The following is an 18,150-nucleotide window of genomic DNA, read 5'->3' as shown; positions in this document are numbered from 1 at the left end:
TTTTGGAGTTTTTATTTTATCACCTCATAAATACATACTTCACATTTGTATCTTGGCTCTGTGAATGATAGGCCCCAATATAACCTTGAAATCACTGAATTGTGTTCGGTTTTCAATGATTTACTATATTCATTTATAGGGCATAGTTTCAATATGGTTTTTATGATTCCTATACTAGTGAAATTTAATTTTTATTTTATCACAAAAACTAGATGCGATTGAATTTTTAAATTATTTTTCCAATAATTACCATCCGAAATACTGTAAAAAACACATTATTTTTAAGGAAGCTTTTCATGGCAGACCTGTGTTATTAAAAGATTTCAAAAAATTAATTCTTCATCAAGTTATTAAAAAATGAATAGATCCCCCATTCAGATTCTTATTTTTTTTTTCTTTTGATTCAATTATATCGCATTAAATGATACTAAGCAACTATACCATTGTGTAATTGGTAGTCAAACACTTGTGTATATACAGGGTGATTGTAAATTCATGGGACAAACTTTAAGAGGTTATAAAACACTCCTAAACCAATATTTTTGGTCATAGAATGTGTATTTTGCAAAGACGATAGAGGGTGTTTTTAGAGATTGCACAACATCACTTCACTGAAAGTAAATATCACATTTTTCTGACTGATTTTCTACAAGTGCAATTAACCATTCGAGGGTGCAGGGTATTGTAGTGGTAGGCCTTTTCATGATGGAACCTGGGTAATGCAAATTCTACTCATTATACTGCATTATACATCATTGTTTGTTACAGAGTGACCGCGATGGTCCTTGCACCTATAAAAAATAAACTTCGATCCAATCTCGAATGGTTGACAGCATTTATCACAGCAAATCTGTTGGAAATATATAATATTTGTTTTTGGTGAAGAGCTATTGTGCACTCTCTAAAAACACCCTCTACTGCCTTTGCTATAGGAATTCGACAGCACAGACTATGATCAAAAATGCTTGTGTAGATGTCTCATATCACCTTCTTAAAGTTTTTTCACATGCATTTAGAATCACCATGTATGTTTTCATAACATATGTGAGCATTTAAAAATAAAGTATTAATTACAAATTTTCTTTATTTCAATATGTAGCCTATTGAGGTTTTTTTTAATTGATGAAATGTGTGTGTGTGTGTGTGTGTGTGTGTGTGTGTGTGTGTGTGTGTGTGTGTGTGTGTGTGTGTGTGTGTGTGTGTGTGTGTGTGAATATTCACAAAACTATCTCTGCTTTTTATTTGCTCTTTTTTGTCTTTTAATAATCTTCATTTTAACGTTCTTTTTAACAACTAATCAACGGATCCTTGTTCATTGTTGTTTTTGTTTCCAGAATCAAAAAATGAATCAATTAATAAATATAGCATGAAATTCCTCTTATTTGCTCTTATATAGCTTTAAGCTTCATTTGAAAATAATTTTTTGAAGATTTGATTTGTGTAAGAGTTGCGTGTTGAGTGTCAAGATATAAAATAAACATATCCCAACAACAATAATTTGTTTCACTCAGAATTAGGGAATGTTTAAATTTAATGAAAAAAAAAGTGTTTTTTTTTCTTTTCCAAAACGTTTTTATGTCAGAAGAAGATTTATTATTACTATTACGTGAGCAGCATGGTTATCTGAAACATACTTTTTGTACAGTGATATTGCTGAAAAGTCTTAATATGCTATTTTTTTCTTTCATTGTTTTTATTTTTCTATCTTCAATTTCCCTTTGAATTTCCCTTTGAATTAGACCATAATGCTGTGAAATTGTCCATCATTAATGATCTTCTCTGACATGAAAAGTTTTTTTCTCTTAAGGTTAAGTAGGGATAACTGTTAGTTTACATCATTACTTTGCTGCTCCTCACACAATTAGCACTCGATTTTATGAACCTTTAATTTACGAGCCGACACATTTTTAAAAATTAGTCCTTTAGTGCCTAACAATATGTCATTTCTTTCAACCTCTTTCCCATTTATAAATATTATATTTTCCATACCAATCTGTCTGTTACAGAGGTTCCACTGTATTATGAAAACTTTTTTTCTTCATTGCGATCAAATGACTTTTCGACCGCAAATTTACCCTGTGCAGCATTTGTTAAATGAATGTTCTGCAAAAAAAAAGGAAAAAATTTAATTATTCTATGATGATTCTTTAAACAAAGATGGCGACCTGTTCGTTTGAGATCTTTGTATTTTGGAATAAAAAATATGCATCGTGCAAGTTCCAAAAATTTAAAATATAGCATATCTATCCAGTTTTCAACACTTTAACCCATTTTCACAAAAAATGTAATTCCAGGTTAATTTTTGAAGAGCTTCTTTTTAACTGTTTATTAACAAATTGGTATTATAAGTGTATCAAAACAATGTAAAATCTGTGAACTTGGTGTATAATAGTGACCTGAAGAAGCAGTTTGTATATTGAGGAAAAAATATTATAGATCAATTTTTTTAATTATCATAAATGATGATAAATAAAATATTTTTACAATGATGTTTTAATTCTTTTAATAAATTTCTTCTATTTTTGACATCAAATGTTTCAATTAAATTTGTTTCATTCTTAATTTTTGTTTGTGATGTCAATTATATATTATAAAAATTACATTAAAGTAGAACCTTGATTATCTGGTGTAATTGAGACAAGCCTAGTCTGTAAATCAGAATTTTTTTGATAGTTGAATATGCTTAAAGTTAAATGTTCATTATCATACATACTTATTATTAGGGTTAGAATTTCTATGATTTTTCATATTTTTTTATTTTTTTGCATATTTCTCAATTTTTACATGATAGAACATACTTTGCTGATTTTAAGGTACACAGTCAAATCCCATTATAACAAACTCCAAGAGACCGGAGAAATCACTTCGTTATAACAAAATTTTGTTATAATGGAATTCCAGCTTATTGCATTGTTCCTATGTAAATCTATCTGGGGGATTAGAAAAGTGTTCGCTAGAAAAGTGTTCTGGGGGATTAGAAGAGATTTTCGCTATAACGGTATTTGTTAAAATGGGATTCGACTGTATTATTTTGCATGTTTCTGCATTTCCAACAAGAAATAATTTTTCCTCCCTTTCACATCTTTCTACTAGAAGACATATACAATAAAAAAAAGAGGAGGATCTCAGTGTTAAGTACATCTGTACATTGGTCCTATTGACCAGTGATGGTAACCTCTACAAGCAAAATTTCTCTCCAAAATTTCCCTTTTGACTAAATTTTTCCCACACATTGCAAAAAATTCTGCTGCCATCTATAGGCAGGAATATGTAGTCAAGTATTTTACACTAGAAAAGCATTGTTTCACATTTACATTTTTTTTTCAACAATAATTCTTTTGTTTGATGAACTTTCAAAATTTTCCACTAACTCCAAGAGAAATTTCCCACGTGGACTAATTTTGGCCAATTTTTCCCACAAATATGGGAAATTTCCCACAAGTTACCGTCACTGCTAGTGACAATACCAACTCCTTCTCTTTCTTTCTTTGAGCTAGAGACAAAATTTTACAAATTAGACTTTTTGCATGCCAATCTTGTCCTCAAGTTTCCCTAGTGATATCTTTCAAGTTCTTTTTATACTGTCCTCTTCACCTTGAGAATAACATGGCAGTAAATTGATTTGTAATTTTGTTGATTGAATTCATTTATCATTTATGTTGTTATGTGTTCAAGAAATGCTGCCATCTGTCTACGAATGCAGAAGCAACAATTCAGAAGGTTGTTTTGCCTGTATGTATTATCACAGCAATACAGAAAAAAGACAAAATATAGTCAGACTTCGTTACGAAGTCAGTCAAAAAAATACAGAAAATATTTTGTACTACACAAATTTTGTATTATCCAACAAAACAGTGAATTGATTATGGCCAACATGAAATGTATATTTAATTTGTATTAAGTGAAATTTTTATATTGGATATGTTTGTCTTGAGTAGGTTTGACTATACTCTTATTCTAGCAGTAAGTTTGTAAAGAGAAAAATTTGTATTTTCAATTTTTGTTTCCCTTATAGGATTAGCTTTTAGGCAAGGGGTTCTCAAACTTTCTCCACTCGTGGTTCCCCCTACTCTAATCAATGTTTATCTATGGCTCCCCAGAGCAGTTTAACAAAGAATCTTTTCGAAAAGCCTTTGTCTGACCGTTGCTCCAAGGCGCCCCCTGACAAAGGATTTGTGGTGCACCAGGGCGCTGTGCCACACAGTTTGAGAACCCCTGTTTCAGGCAGTAAACTCTTAGTTTGGTGCAGAAACCAAAAGAACTAAAGGGATAAAAAACAGTGTTACTGAGATTCTATGAGAGGCCTATACATTTGGCTGTTGATAAATTGAAGAATTTTAGATCAAGCTACAACTGATGATTTTAAATTGTTTTCAAAATGCATTGGTAAACATCGTTTCACTAAAATCAACTTTACCAAAATTGGTAGAGAAAAATTTGTATGTCATTTTTCTTGTTTTATAGAGCATATTTTTAGTTTTTTAGAACATAAATGCATTTTTTATGGAGCATTTTAAAGCAGTTTTTGGGTCATAAAAATCCTAGCCCTACTTATTATAATTGAGTGTTTATTCAGCAAACATGCAGACAATTTGGTCAGTTTTTGATTTTGGAGATACTTTATGAAGTTTCTTAGCAACATTATTTCTGCTGATTCACAATGCTCTTGCTGCATTAACTAAGTGGCGCCCCCCCCCCCACTTCCCCAAAAAGCATCATCAAATAGACATCGTTGTCACTTATTTAATCTTGCAAAGACTTTTCACTTTCATCCACATCAAGGAAGAATTTCTGACTTCGATAATTTTTTTCACTGCTATGGGGGAAAAAGTATCCCAGAAAGAACCAAGGTCAGTCAAAATGTTCCATATAATCGAAGCTCTGCCATATTGTAATAGTTAAACCAAGCTATGTACCAAATATTCAAATACACATTTAAGGGTCATAGGCATATTAATAACTGAAGTGAATTGCATAATGATTCTGTTGCTTTTGAAGCATGAATGAGCTTGTGTATTGCATTTGCGCACAATTTATATATACATATAACTCCTGTTAAATGTTTTTCTTCTAATTTTTAGATCACATATGATCATCACACATATTACAACTCCACTTTTTATGGTGATCCTGAAAAAGCCAAAGCATTTTGGTTGGATTTGGACAAACTACCTGATGAAAAAGTCATCACCCATGAGATGCTCTCAGATTCACACAGACAAGCCTCTGTAAATATTTTTGAATAATTTTCTATTAATACTCTTTTTATTGAGAATCCTATGTCAAAAATTTTATTTTTACTTCGGAAGAAAAAGTTTAGGTGTTTCTATATCAAGTGGAAATTTGGTGAATATGTATTATTAGCTCTCAGTCATTTTTGATCTGAATGATTTGCAATTCTGTTGTATCATGTGAGACTGTTTATATATATATATATATATTCCAAATTCCCAATATTCAAAGTATGTTTATGCAATAGCCCTAAGAATGAAACATTAGCTACATAAACTATATAGTTATTGACAGACTAATGTCCAAGGTTTGACAGAGGGTAGCAGGCATTTTTTAACCACCTTCAGATAGAAACGTTTGGATATCAAGCTTCAGACCAATTCCTCTTTATACCAGATTCTTCAAAAGACTGGTTATTTTTGGAGACGATGATTACAAGGAAGAAAATTCATTTCTTCCCCCCATGGGGACTCGTACCCCAGTCTCTCGTTTGCCGGAGGAGTGCTCTACCAACTAAGCTATGGAAAAACAGATAGACTATTTCTCCCTGATGAGATGAATTTGAATGGGGGCAGAAAGAGAGAGATGAATTTTCTTGAATCTATTTGAATCACCATCTCAAAAAATAACCACTCTTTCTAAAAATCTTGTATTAACAAGTGGAGAGGACATTTCTACATACAATTCCTCTTTTCTGTTACAATATATATACTAGTACAGTTTTTGCTCCCTTAAAAATCCTTTGCATGACAGATAGGCCAATTGAACAGGAATCCAACTGTGACTAAAATTATTGGTGTATATCCAAAAATTGAGTTCATATAGATGGAAAGCCATGCTTTGATGTAAGATTTTCTAATGCCATTACTAACATTTTTGTGTCTTAAAATAACTAGATTGAAAAATGATTCATGCATATCAAAAAAGTGGTGCATCATCTTTTGAGTAATCATAAATTGAATATATTCATTTTCTTGTTATTTGACGATAACATATCTCATCTTTCAGACTGTTGATCTATCCTTTGATTTTCCCTTCTATGGTAACCCTTTGAAAAGCATTACTGTTGCCACTGGGGGTGAGTCTGTTCTTATTTCCAAATATTTTTATATGCATGTGTTCCTTCATAATTTATTGTACTTAACATTCATAAGCATTTTGTATCATTACCATATTTCATATTCAAATTTTTGTATAAGCTCTTGTTAAGATTTACATTTCAATCTTTCACTTGTCACAAAAACACAATATTTTTACAAGTATATCATAAATTGTACACTTGCTTATTTGGTTATTGAACATTGACAAAAATTTAACTGGGGCCATTTTTCAGCTGTATCCTTTAAACAAGTGAAATGATGCAAAATGTTTCATAAGGAGATGCTTTTCTTCAGTTACTACTTTGCTGCTCATCAATTCCGGTCATATATGGCCATACAGCAATTTCCAACCAGTAGAGTGGCGGGGAGAATGAAGGCAGCATTTATTGGGAGTTGCCCCAGGCTCAATTGGCAATGAAAAAACAGCCCAGTTTTATGTGAGAGTGTTTTGATTATTGATGCACTTGTATCAACCATCAGAGAAAGAAACATCTGGCTACCATTGATGTAACAGAAGTGTTATTATTATTATTTACATTAGCATGATTCTCTAAATCATGCTAATTTGAAAAATATTGCCAATGATCTTTCCAGAAACGAAACAGTACCAGTTTTTTTTTTCTTGCAGTCATATATGTGAGTCAACCAATATAATAATTAGCATAAAACTTTTAATATTTTCATTAGCACACTTGATAATATAACTATATTTTTTTGGACTGAGTGTGATATCAATGGACAAGTCAAATTTATTGTATTTTGCATGCATTTATCAGCTACTGCCTTGCTACGATCCTTGTAAACAATAAATGTTTGAAAATTGATGTGTGTATTTCCTCTCTTTTTCTTGGTAGGTTTTCTGTACATGGGTGATTATTTGCATAATTGGATAGCTGCTACTCAGTATGTTGCACCATTGATGGCTAATTTTGACACAACTGTGTCGGATAAGTCTACAATAAAGTATCATGACAATGGTATATTCAAAACTGTGTTTTCTCTTAAATCAGAGAGAGTTTTGTTCCATCTTCTTTTCCTTTACATATTTTGTTTGAATTTATTCGTTTCTATCCTCTTGTATCTCAGGAACTGCATTTACCATCCAATGGGACCATGTGCACCTACAAGATAGAGAAAAAGGTAAAGTTTATGCAGATGATATTCTAAATTTAAAAGTTTTATGAGAATAGTACTATAAATTTTATGAATTACTTTTAGTGTGGAATCAATTTCTCCCTTCGGGTCTTTTTTATAGTGTTTTCTATCACATTACAGATGGTGCTTTCACATTTCAAGCTACTTTATTTCAAAATGGAGATATAATTTTTGCTTATAAGGAGGTAAATGTTCTCGCAAACCGTTCTGTTTCCTTATGATGATAAAAATGGTTATCTAATGTGTTTTGTGTTTTTGATCACACCATTGTAATTTTTCTTTCTTTGTTAACACATTCATTTGTAGGTTCCGTTTCCTGTAGCCAATATATCGGATGACCGGCATCCAGTTAAAATAGGAATTTCTGATGCATACATACTAGAAAGTTCTGTTTTTTGTGAGTAAAATAAATAAACATTTTTTCCCCTCTTCCTTGAAAATATTCTAGAACTATTTTATTTCAGAAATTAATTCTTCATTTTCAGATGTGAGGAGGAAAACCATTTACGAGTATCACCGAATCGACATGATGAAGAAATCTATACGGAATAATACAGCTATATATTTCACTGCATTACCAAGTGAGTTGAGCCGTGCGTTATGTTGAATATATGGGTACTGTATGAAGGAAGTGTTTTGTATCAGTTTTATCAATGTTAGTATACATAAATAAAAGAATATGGAGGTGAGGGATATTGATAATGGTTTTACAATGATGCCGAGTTAGCAATATTATTTGTGGTATTGATACTTCATTTATGGTCTGATTCTATTCAATATTATTACCTCAATTGTTATATGCATATATTTACATCTGTTGCCTCAGCAATTTCACAAATAATTTTCTCCTCAGCCTGCTTGAGCCACAATGACTGTGCATCCTGCATGGCGGACAAAGACTTTGAATGCAAGTGGTGTGAAGCTGTTAATCGTTGCTCTGATGGTATTGACAGAAAACGTCAGACATGGGTCGTGAATGGTTGTTCAATCCAGGTAAATTATGCCTGGAAAATAAGAAAAATATTGGAGATATGTAGAAAGTAGTATTTTTTGTGTTATGCTTTTATCCATGCAGAACTCAAGTGAAAATATTGAGGTATGTATGTCCTGGTAAAGGATATGATTTTTAGAATCTCTCTAAGAGGAATAGAACTAGCCACAAAAAAAAATTTTATATCCATACCAAATATTTTTTATTGAATCTGTAGTTTATAAACTTTTAAAACTACTCTTCATAGAGCATAAACCATTAAAATACTATTTTCATTGGGTTTATGTATATACATACATATGTATATACATGTTGTTATATGCATATATTTACATCTGTTGCCTCAGCAATTTCACAAATAATTTTCTCCTGTGTGTGTGAACAATGTGTGAAATTGGTTTTAATTGAGGAGGGAATCATCTATATATTGCCAAATAATACAAATGTAGTATATTTGCAATTAATGATTTTGCCAAAGCAAAAGCTGTATCCTTTTTCAGGTTATTTGGGGGGGGGGGAGGTGTTTGCGGCTTTGGTTTATTATTTTTTCTTTTTCTTAGTTTTTGAGGGTTCAACAAGTAAAGCAGCAATCATTAACCGCTTCGCTCTCAAGCGATTGACAAGAAATTTGAATGATCACTGTGTAACGAATTGGCTGTAAATATGATACAAGTTCCGATAACCTTATTCTAACATAATGGCATGTTAGAAAGAAGGAGGGGGGGGTTACATACAGGTTGGACACAATTTAGTTGAATAATTTTGTAACTGAGTAATTTGCAAAGTATTAATTTTAAGGTACTGGTTCAGTAGTGGATAAGTAGTAATGTATCCCAAGTTTGCGAATAAAAGGGAATTTTTAGTTACAGTGCAATTTTTCATTTGGTGGGGGATGGGGGGGGGGAGTAAATGGACATAATGTCAGGGTTCTGGGATCTGCAAATCCTCATGCTGCCTAAACCAGGGGTAAATCATCTGTTTACACAGTGCGGGCACATTTGAAATTTTTATGAGGCTCATGGGCAACTAAGCTATACTACATACATGTTATCAAAGCCACAAGTAACCTTGGTCTAGGCAGTATGAGGATTTTCTGATACCTAAATCCTGACATTTTGTCCATTCAATTTGCCACCCAAAATAAAATTTGCTTCATCACTGAAAAGCATCATCTATCCACAAGTGATACATTACTACTCATTCACAATTGAATCAATACCTTACAATTAATATCTCACAAGTTATTCAGTTACAAAATTTTACAACTAATTTGTGTCCACCCTGTGTAGTTGAACATCTGTGAGTAGATACTGGTTGAGACTGATGATTTCTCTTGTCTATTACAAGCAGGGTTGCCTTAATACATAAGCCGGACCAGGGCCTCAAATGTATAAGAGAGGGTCTCGTCGTGATTACATTTGGTACCCATGTATGATGTTTAAGGTTATGTGGATGTGTAGTTGGCCACTTTCATTCAGGTGGGGGAGAAGGCCCAATAACATTGCTTTACTCTTTTTTTTTCCGATCTTAATTCGATATTAATTTTCATGTCCAGCATTGAATGTGTGAAATTGGTTTTAATTGAGGAGGGAATCATCTATATATTGCCAAATAATACAAATGTAGTATATTTGCAATTAATGATTTTGCCAAAGCAAAAGCTGTATCCTTTTTCAGGTTATTTGGGGGGGGGAGGTGTTTGCGGCTTTGGTTTATTATTTTTTCTTTTTCTTAGTTTTTGAGGGTTCAACAAATAAAGCAGCAATCATTAACCGCTTCGCTCTCAAGCGATTGACAAGAAATTTGAATGATCACTGTGTAACGAATTGGCTGTAAATATGATACAAGTTCCGATAACCTTATTCTAACATAATGGCATGTTAGAAAGAAGGAGGGGGGGGGGGGGAAATAGGAAAGTATGAAAAAAACAAATTATTGGAAAACAGTATATATTACTATACTCTCTCTCTTATCTCTGTAATACTTACAGATAAGAGATAGTAGGTATGAAGTATATTTCTCTTTTCACCCTCACCCACCTGTTTCTCTCCCTTCTTATGTACTGTACAGTAGAACCTATTTAACCTTGGAATAGAAGCTTTTTACCTCCTCATCATGGAGATAAAAAGAACTATTTTTTTCATAGGGGTGCAAAAAAGTTTCGTGGGGATAAGAGAGGAAAGAAAACAGATAGATTTGTTTGAATTTATTCTACTTGCATTTGGATGCATTATTACGTCGTTGATCATTGACAGAAAAGACTGTGGTTGCTAGTACTCTGTTTTTGGCCAAAAATTGTTTTTGTTACCAAGTCATTTCTGTTGGTCCTAATTCTTCTCATTTTTTGAGTGGGAGCCCTGTAAATATGATGAATCAATTGTCAATGATTTACTTAAATTTACTGTGCAGTTTGATCAAACTTCAGTCTATGATGATGGATTTTGATCAATGATGTTGATTATGTTCAATACTATTGATCAATGTGAAGAAAGCTAACATTGCAAGATTGGTAATAATTTATACACAATTTTAATTTGCAGCACTTGTTTTCATTTCATTGAATTTTTATGGCAAAATATATGTAGTGCACCTATCACATATGAGAGAAACTGATAAGTGGTTGAATTTAAGTTATATATATTTCCACATAATTTCTTCCATATTTATCATACTTCATTCAATACCAACTTCATTCGGAAATTGCTCATAGTCACTAGCAAAAAGGTCAATTTAAAATTTATTAAGCATACCGAGATGATAGGTGATTATGCATAATCACTAGCAAATATTGATAATATTCAATGTATTGGATTTACCATCACATATAGGTACTTGTACATGCTATTCTTACATATGTTTTTTTTTTTCACAGCGCCAGGCTACGTGTCCTATATCACCCACTCCAAATCCCAGTATCGGTAAGATATCTAAGCTATTATTATATCCTAATTAAATGTGTGGATGAGAGATTTTTTTATTTATATATTTTCTTCTGTTCATTTTAGTTGAATCTCATCAGTTGGCTTTCTGATTGTTGATCTTATTTAATGTTTTTTCTTTCTTTAACTTCAAGTCACCACCAAGAAATCGGATATAGACATACAGACTCCATATTTCATTCCAGACACCAAAATATTTACAGAAGGACCAAAAAGCATCAATATTCCTGATGATATTTCACATAATTATATTTCTGATTCTGAAAGCAAAAATAAAGGAAACCCAGAAGTTGCTGATCGGTTTACGCAAGGTGAAATATATTTTTGGTCATAAATAGAGAAAGAAACAAAAAAAATTTTTTCTTCAACATTATAAGAATATTTAAGGAAAGTAATATTTTTGTAGGATTTATTTACAAAATACTGAAAATTACTTTATATAGAGCTTCATACTGTTTTAAACTGTTGTTCATATTTCATTAATTCTGAAACGTTCATCTTTTATATACTTTCATACATTAGAATTTTTTTTGTGCATTAGTGCTTCATCAGTGTTTCACTTTATCATTCTTCGAATGTGGTTCAATTCTATATCCGATAATACAATGTTGTAGCCAGGCGGCGGCTCAAGCTTAGAGCTAAACTTGTCGCCCAAGTGCAAAGCTTTGTGTGCTGCTCTTAAAGATAGAATTACCAGACATCCTCCTTTAGGAAGGCATGCCTTCTTTTTTGGTGTCACTTCAAGTATCCTATGTTTTAGAAAATTTGCCCTTTTCAAGTTTCCAGCATTATATTTACTTATTTTATTTATTTATTTATTTTTTTGGATTTTTTATTTTATTTTATTTATTTTTTTTTTGTCACTCTGAAACATATATACATATATCTCTTCATTGGTATGAGTGTTTTGTGTGGGTATGTTTTCTTTCCCCAACAAATTTTTACACGCTTTGACCAATCACCGGCCGAATTCCCAGAGTACAAGAAACTATGTTACCTCCAAGTATAACCACTGGACATAGCTTTATTCCAGTCGCCTTCCTCCAAGCAGGGCAGATGCTATTCTAACAGACCATAACATGGCCTAGCTTGCTCCAGGATATTATGAAAAAGACAGTCCGTCTCTGGAAGAACAAAACCGCAACATTCATTTTAATAATACCAAAGTTTGTTCTCCAACAGCAAATGCTGTGTACTGAATTAAAGAAGCAAGGATGTCACCTCTTCCATTCAGAAACAAAGAAAATAGAATACAAGCAACACACTCAATGCTGATTCCTACGGTGAATAATAGTCTCTCCCAAAAAAACTCTCCTGAGTGAAAAACAAATATTCTGAGAGGCAGGCCTTAACAAGGCTATGAAAGCCTTCAGAAATGTCAATGAAGAAAAGACCAGGTTCTTTGCTGACGAAAACCTCTTGCCATGCCCCAGACAAAGCAATAAAACTGACCAGGTAGTGGGAACAATGAATTTTTAGCAGAGGGAGACAGATCGTTGTTTGATCTTTTTTTTAGCGGTTCTGTTTTAGTTGGGGAAACTATTGCATGGAGGTTTTTTCAGTCGGTCTAGTGGCACCATCTGCAGTGAAAATTTGGGGAAGTGACATCATAAAGGGTGTGCACGCAGGCGTCCTCCTTTCTCAGTTTTTGAATTTGGTAACCCTACTTAAAGATGACCCTACACAGTGGCTGACAGGGCTAGGTGACCCTGAGATAAACCTGATTTTCTTAATACAATATGATTGTTTAAAATTCCCCATGGCCATACTTCCCTCTTTCAAAGTAACCGTCCCCTATTTTGGTCCAAGATAATTTCACCATTCCTAAACGCCAGATAACTTGATCACCATTACCATGCCCCGTCAACCTGCAGCTGAGCCTCTAGGCTGAGACCTTTGCGGATCCCTCTATAGTGAATTTATAGCATGAAAAAACTACAAATGATGAGAATCATCATCCCAGACTGCTTCCCTGTCAGCACCACCTTTTGTGGGGACCATGATCATCACTCACACTTATCCCATAAAGGAGAAGTATAATGAGGCAACTTTTATTAAGAGAAACTTATTTCAAATTCTTTTTTTTATACTTCAGAGCCGGACAAGTAAGAATCCAAATTTTTTCATTGCCCTCATTTGACCAGTAATATTACTGGGGGCACAAAAATGCACACTTGCCCCCCTTGTGACAGAGTGCATTATTGTTTCTGGTATTATGGTCCCAGGCCCCGTATGTTCCCTTGTTTCCTCAACATCTTCGGCATCAAAGCATGTATCAAAACCATGAAAATTGTTTAAGATGTTGGTGTCTAAGTAAATCCTAAGTTGCAGTCCTTTACAACTTCGTCACCCAGGTACATCACACCCACTACACCCTCACTTAAGCCTCCCCTCATTGCAGCACAACGTGTGAAGAAAAATAGTATTGCATATAAAAGCAAGTAAATATTGCATTTCGCTACCCAAATCTGTACTTTGTGCATTATATATCTATACAGTTTTTTTAAAGAACTTTTTCATGCACTAAATGAGTGCTCAGGCTATGTATAAAAAAAATGAATAACCGTTGAAAGTAAGTTTTTTTTTTCAAACCAAAAAAATATATATACATCTGTGTCATATTAAGACAACCATAAGTATTCTTTATGGGCATTGTATAATTTTTATCACGTGTATATATTGTTTATAATTTTTATTAATTGAATTTTTAATTGGGTTGCTGTATTTTTGAAATATATGACATCCATATTTTTATGGGCATCTTCTTCTCAGCCACCTCATTGGGCATTTTGCCTGTTGTGGCATTGTATTTGTATTTGTATTAAAAAAAAGACTCATGAAATTAAATATTCTATCATTTTCAGAAGATAGCAACCGAAACAGAGGGTCTGTTGGCACTGGAGTTGTAATAGCCATAATTGTGTTTGCATCTGTGATATTAGCTGTCAGCCTTTGGGTATTTTATGCATACAGGTATCCACAGTCTTCTTCGGGACAGTTCCTAATCAAAGTAAGTTATTATTGTGTGTAATTATTTACTAATGCTGTACTTATTGATTTAATTTGGAATAATAAATCTAATAATACCCTAAACTTCTAAAATATTCACAACCAACCCTTTGGTTTTGCAAATATGGAAGCTCCTCTCCATACCTTTTTTCTTTTAATTGAGAAAGTATATAAAAAAAGTTTAGTACTGGTAATTTCAAAAATTTGGAAGTTCTAGCTCAGGCACATAGCACAGTTTGACAACGTTTGCGTACAACAAAACAATTTTTAACATAGAATAAATTGAAAATGTGAACTTTCAATAAACTTTTATTTAAAAAAAAAATCCTTATTATAAAAAACAAAGTGATGTTTGTAAGAGATTTATCAACTCATTACTTGTTGATCTCTAATAGTGTTTTTTCACCCTATTTAGTTTCCAAATTTTTCTCCATATTATGAAAAATGAAAACAAAATCAACTTGATCACTATTATGAACTGCTAGTTATAATAGGATCTAGTTAAAACCCCCGCCCGGGTTTTCTTCAATTACTGAGAAGATTGAAAAAGTTACAAACCATTGTAAAGGCATATGCATGTCTGAAATACATTTTTGAGAACCATGGTAACCAACGTAAACATTCTAAAAGTGATTGATGGGGCCCAGGAAAACTTGTTGCCCGACATTTTTTTTTGTTTTTTTTTACCCATTTCAGGCATTTGCCTTACTCTGATGAACTTTTAAAGTAACCTATCATTCATTCCGGGTCTTGTTTGGTACTTATGCAAAATTTGGCGACGATAGGTCTAAAATTGTAGATTTGTATGGAGAACACAGAGACAGACAGACATAAAATCAATTTTACATATATAGATTGTGTACCTGAACCCTGGTGTATTTAGTTTGGATTGTGTAAACTTGGATATCCCAAGCTTTTTTGCAATCTCACTTTAAGCGTTTTCCCTATAACACAATTTTCAAAAGTTGATGTAAGAAATCGCAACCTGCAAAATTTAGCATGGAATTTGATTTTAATTCTGAAATTAAGTGTTTGAAAATTGAGGATATGTTATTGTTGACAAAATCTATTGATGTAGATGAAACAAATATGCATGAAACGCTTTAATCCTAGTCATCAGAGCTCACTAATGTGAACATCTTTTCAAAACACATTGACAATGCCATCAGAATTTCAATCAAAAAAACTGATCAGAATGAGACTACAGTTGTCATACATGGGAGGGACGTCCGTAAATCTCCGGCTTGCAACATAAATTTTTATAAAGACAAAGAATGTTTCTTTTTTGCCGTGTCTCGATTATTTCATTAAAATGTTGGCCTACAATTCCAAGCTCTTCAAGAGAGAAAAATTTACACTCGTTAGAACCAGTTCAGTGATTTTCTGCCCAAGTGGCACAGTGGTAAGATGCTTGTCTTCCACTATGAAGGTTACTGTCAAGGTTCTTGGCTATGAATCTGAGCAAGAAAATCAAGAGCAAGTTCTTTACATATCGAGCCTAAGACAACCACTGATAGATGGCGCATTCATTTCCCACCTAACTCCACTGGTTTAAAATTGCCATATGGCGATATATGACGGGAGTTGGTGCGCAGTAAAGTAGTACATTGATTGAGAATAGCCAGAGTTAAATACTTTCATATAGCGTGAATAAGTAAGGTTTATTTTAATTTAGTTTAAATAATTGGGTCATTGACAAAAATGTATTTTGCGGCTGCAGTTGATTTTATTTTTCTATGTTTCTGTATTATGTGGCATGTTGATAAATGACTATATGTCTTTATAATTTCAGTACCGTCCAAGTCAGTGGAACTTCAAAACAGAAGGCACCAGCAATGCAGATTCATTCAAGATGTAGCTTGAAAAAGAGATAATTCCCTCTCTTTACCCAAAGGTTATTGATTGTAAAGTATATTTGAAGATATACTTATATTTGTAAATATGATCCGAACAGCAGGAATTTACTGTTATGGTTTCATAATTCTTTTTTTTAAATATCTGAGAAATGGCAAGCGGAAAATTTTTGAGAGTCAACAAAATTTCATAGGGATTTCATCCTATGTTATGAAACAATAATTAACATATTTCTTGTATGTATATATATATATATAAGATTGTTTAAACCGAATTTATATATATTTTTTTTATTTGTTACTGACAATGCATTTAAAATTTACGGTAAGCATTTTCGTAGCTCAATTTTCAACCGTAAAAATCTCATTCACAAAATTAGATGTTGTTTGTTCATTTAGTGCCTTGGAAAAATAAAACTGCATTTAGAATTTTTTTTTAATTATTATGTCTAACTTGTGATTCATCAAAGTTGGTTGTTAAAATAAACTGACTGTGAGAAATGGAATTAAAAAAAAAAAATTAGTTGGTATCAAATTTATTATTTATCATAATTGTCTGATTCTTTTGTATAAAAATTATATTTTTCTAACAACAAGGACAAAAAATCATTGTAAAATGTGCCTTCTAAAACTTACAAGACATTTTCAATACATCTCAGAGAAGTTTATGAAATCGGAAAATTACTCTATGAAATTCAAATTTTAGTTGCTTAAAATTCCACTTGTACTAAAACTACCTTTTTCTTAATGATTTAGTATAAATGCAGACACCTCTTTCTTCATTCCACATGAACACGCACATTTCTTTAGTCTTCTTATAGGAAAAAAAATTATCATTTTTCTGCTTTTTTTTCTAATGTTAACTGAATCATTAGCTCTCCTTAAATTTGTGGTATTCTTTTTCCTTGTCTTCCAATAAAAACGCACATTCACATTCCTTTTCATAAGCATGTTCAAGAAACTAATTTTCAGTTTAAGTATGTATTCCCAGTATGGGTATAGTATAGATTGAAGGATTGAAATTCACAAGAAAATTAATATTAAGGGATACTGTGGTTTGGTTTATGGAAAAAAACTTAGAACTCATTTCAAACTTCCGTTTTTTTTTTTAGTTCTTTTTCATCAGTTGGGGAAGTGTAGAAAGTCATTTGTATAGGCATTGGTTGGAAATTTTTGACAGTTATTCACCAAAGAAAAAAAATGTCATGATCATTTACTGTGTTATGGACAAGTTTCCATTAGGTTTGTGTTGAAATATTCAAGTCAGAGAGGAGAAATATATGAGAAAAAACCAATTAAAATCTATTCTACAAATTTCTTTTCTTCTTGTGATCACTTTTATTTTTGCATACTTATTCGTTTCGAGTATGTATATGTGCAATCCATATAGTGTGTATATGCAAGAACTTTTACAGTGTTTATGAGTTTGAAATATATATTTATATATATAACAATAAATACATATGTATATGTATAACATTTGTTGCAGTTACTTAGTTTAGACTGAAATCACATATTTTCTGAATTACATTCTAGTCTGTTTTACTGTATATTCAAAATTTTGTGAATGGTGAATATTAGCTAATAAAGATCATAACTCATCAGTTTCCATGGATTTATGCTCTTATTTATTTTTCAACATGTATGCTGTTCACAAATCTGTATTTTGCATCTATTATGCCCATGTGTAGTCGATATTTTACATCTTACTGCTAAAACCAACTCAAAAATATATAAATTTTTTAAACATTGTTGCCACCCTGGGTGGCTGCATATATGACATGTTCAATTATGATCATAACTGTTCACATGAATATTCAATTACTTTATTTTTAATTGCTCTGAGTTTCCAGCTTTGTTAGATTATCATT

General features: G+C 32.2%; 1 protein-coding gene across 2 annotated transcripts in view; it reads left to right on the top strand.

Annotated features, from left to right (window-relative positions):
• LOC149087040 (plexin domain-containing protein 2-like) overlaps positions 1 to 17,883 on the top strand; it is a 21,549-nt gene extending 3,666 nt beyond the window's left edge. Inside the window, exons 3-14 of one of the 2 annotated variants that reach the window (XM_089231263.1) lie at positions 5,082 to 5,228; positions 6,241 to 6,310; positions 7,187 to 7,309; positions 7,419 to 7,472; positions 7,608 to 7,672; positions 7,794 to 7,884; positions 7,973 to 8,068; positions 8,341 to 8,480; positions 11,351 to 11,396; positions 11,552 to 11,728; positions 14,285 to 14,427; positions 16,219 to 17,883. In XM_089231263.1, the coding sequence (XP_089087389.1) occupies positions 5,082 to 5,228; positions 6,241 to 6,310; positions 7,187 to 7,309; positions 7,419 to 7,472; positions 7,608 to 7,672; positions 7,794 to 7,884; positions 7,973 to 8,068; positions 8,341 to 8,480; positions 11,351 to 11,396; positions 11,552 to 11,728; positions 14,285 to 14,427; positions 16,219 to 16,284 (1,218 nt within the window). In that variant the 3' untranslated portion in view covers positions 16,285 to 17,883. Of the gene's footprint in view, positions 1 to 5,081; positions 5,229 to 6,240; positions 6,311 to 7,186; positions 7,310 to 7,418; positions 7,473 to 7,607; positions 7,673 to 7,793; positions 7,885 to 7,972; positions 8,069 to 8,340; positions 8,481 to 11,350; positions 11,397 to 11,551; positions 11,729 to 14,281; positions 14,428 to 16,218 lie in introns of both variants that reach the window. The other variant, XM_089231262.1, reaches the window with a different exon arrangement.
• The last annotated feature ends 267 nt before the right edge of the window (positions 17,884 to 18,150 follow it).

This window comes from Pholcus phalangioides, unplaced genomic scaffold, assembly GCF_987345545.1.
Source record: "Pholcus phalangioides strain wild (caught in Gottingen) unplaced genomic scaffold, Ppha-v1.0 ptg000004l_1, whole genome shotgun sequence".
NCBI classification, from domain to species: Eukaryota; Metazoa; Arthropoda; class Arachnida; order Araneae; family Pholcidae; genus Pholcus; species Pholcus phalangioides.
Note: the sequence above shows the minus strand (reverse complement) of the source record. Positions and strands in the feature narration are given on the sequence as shown.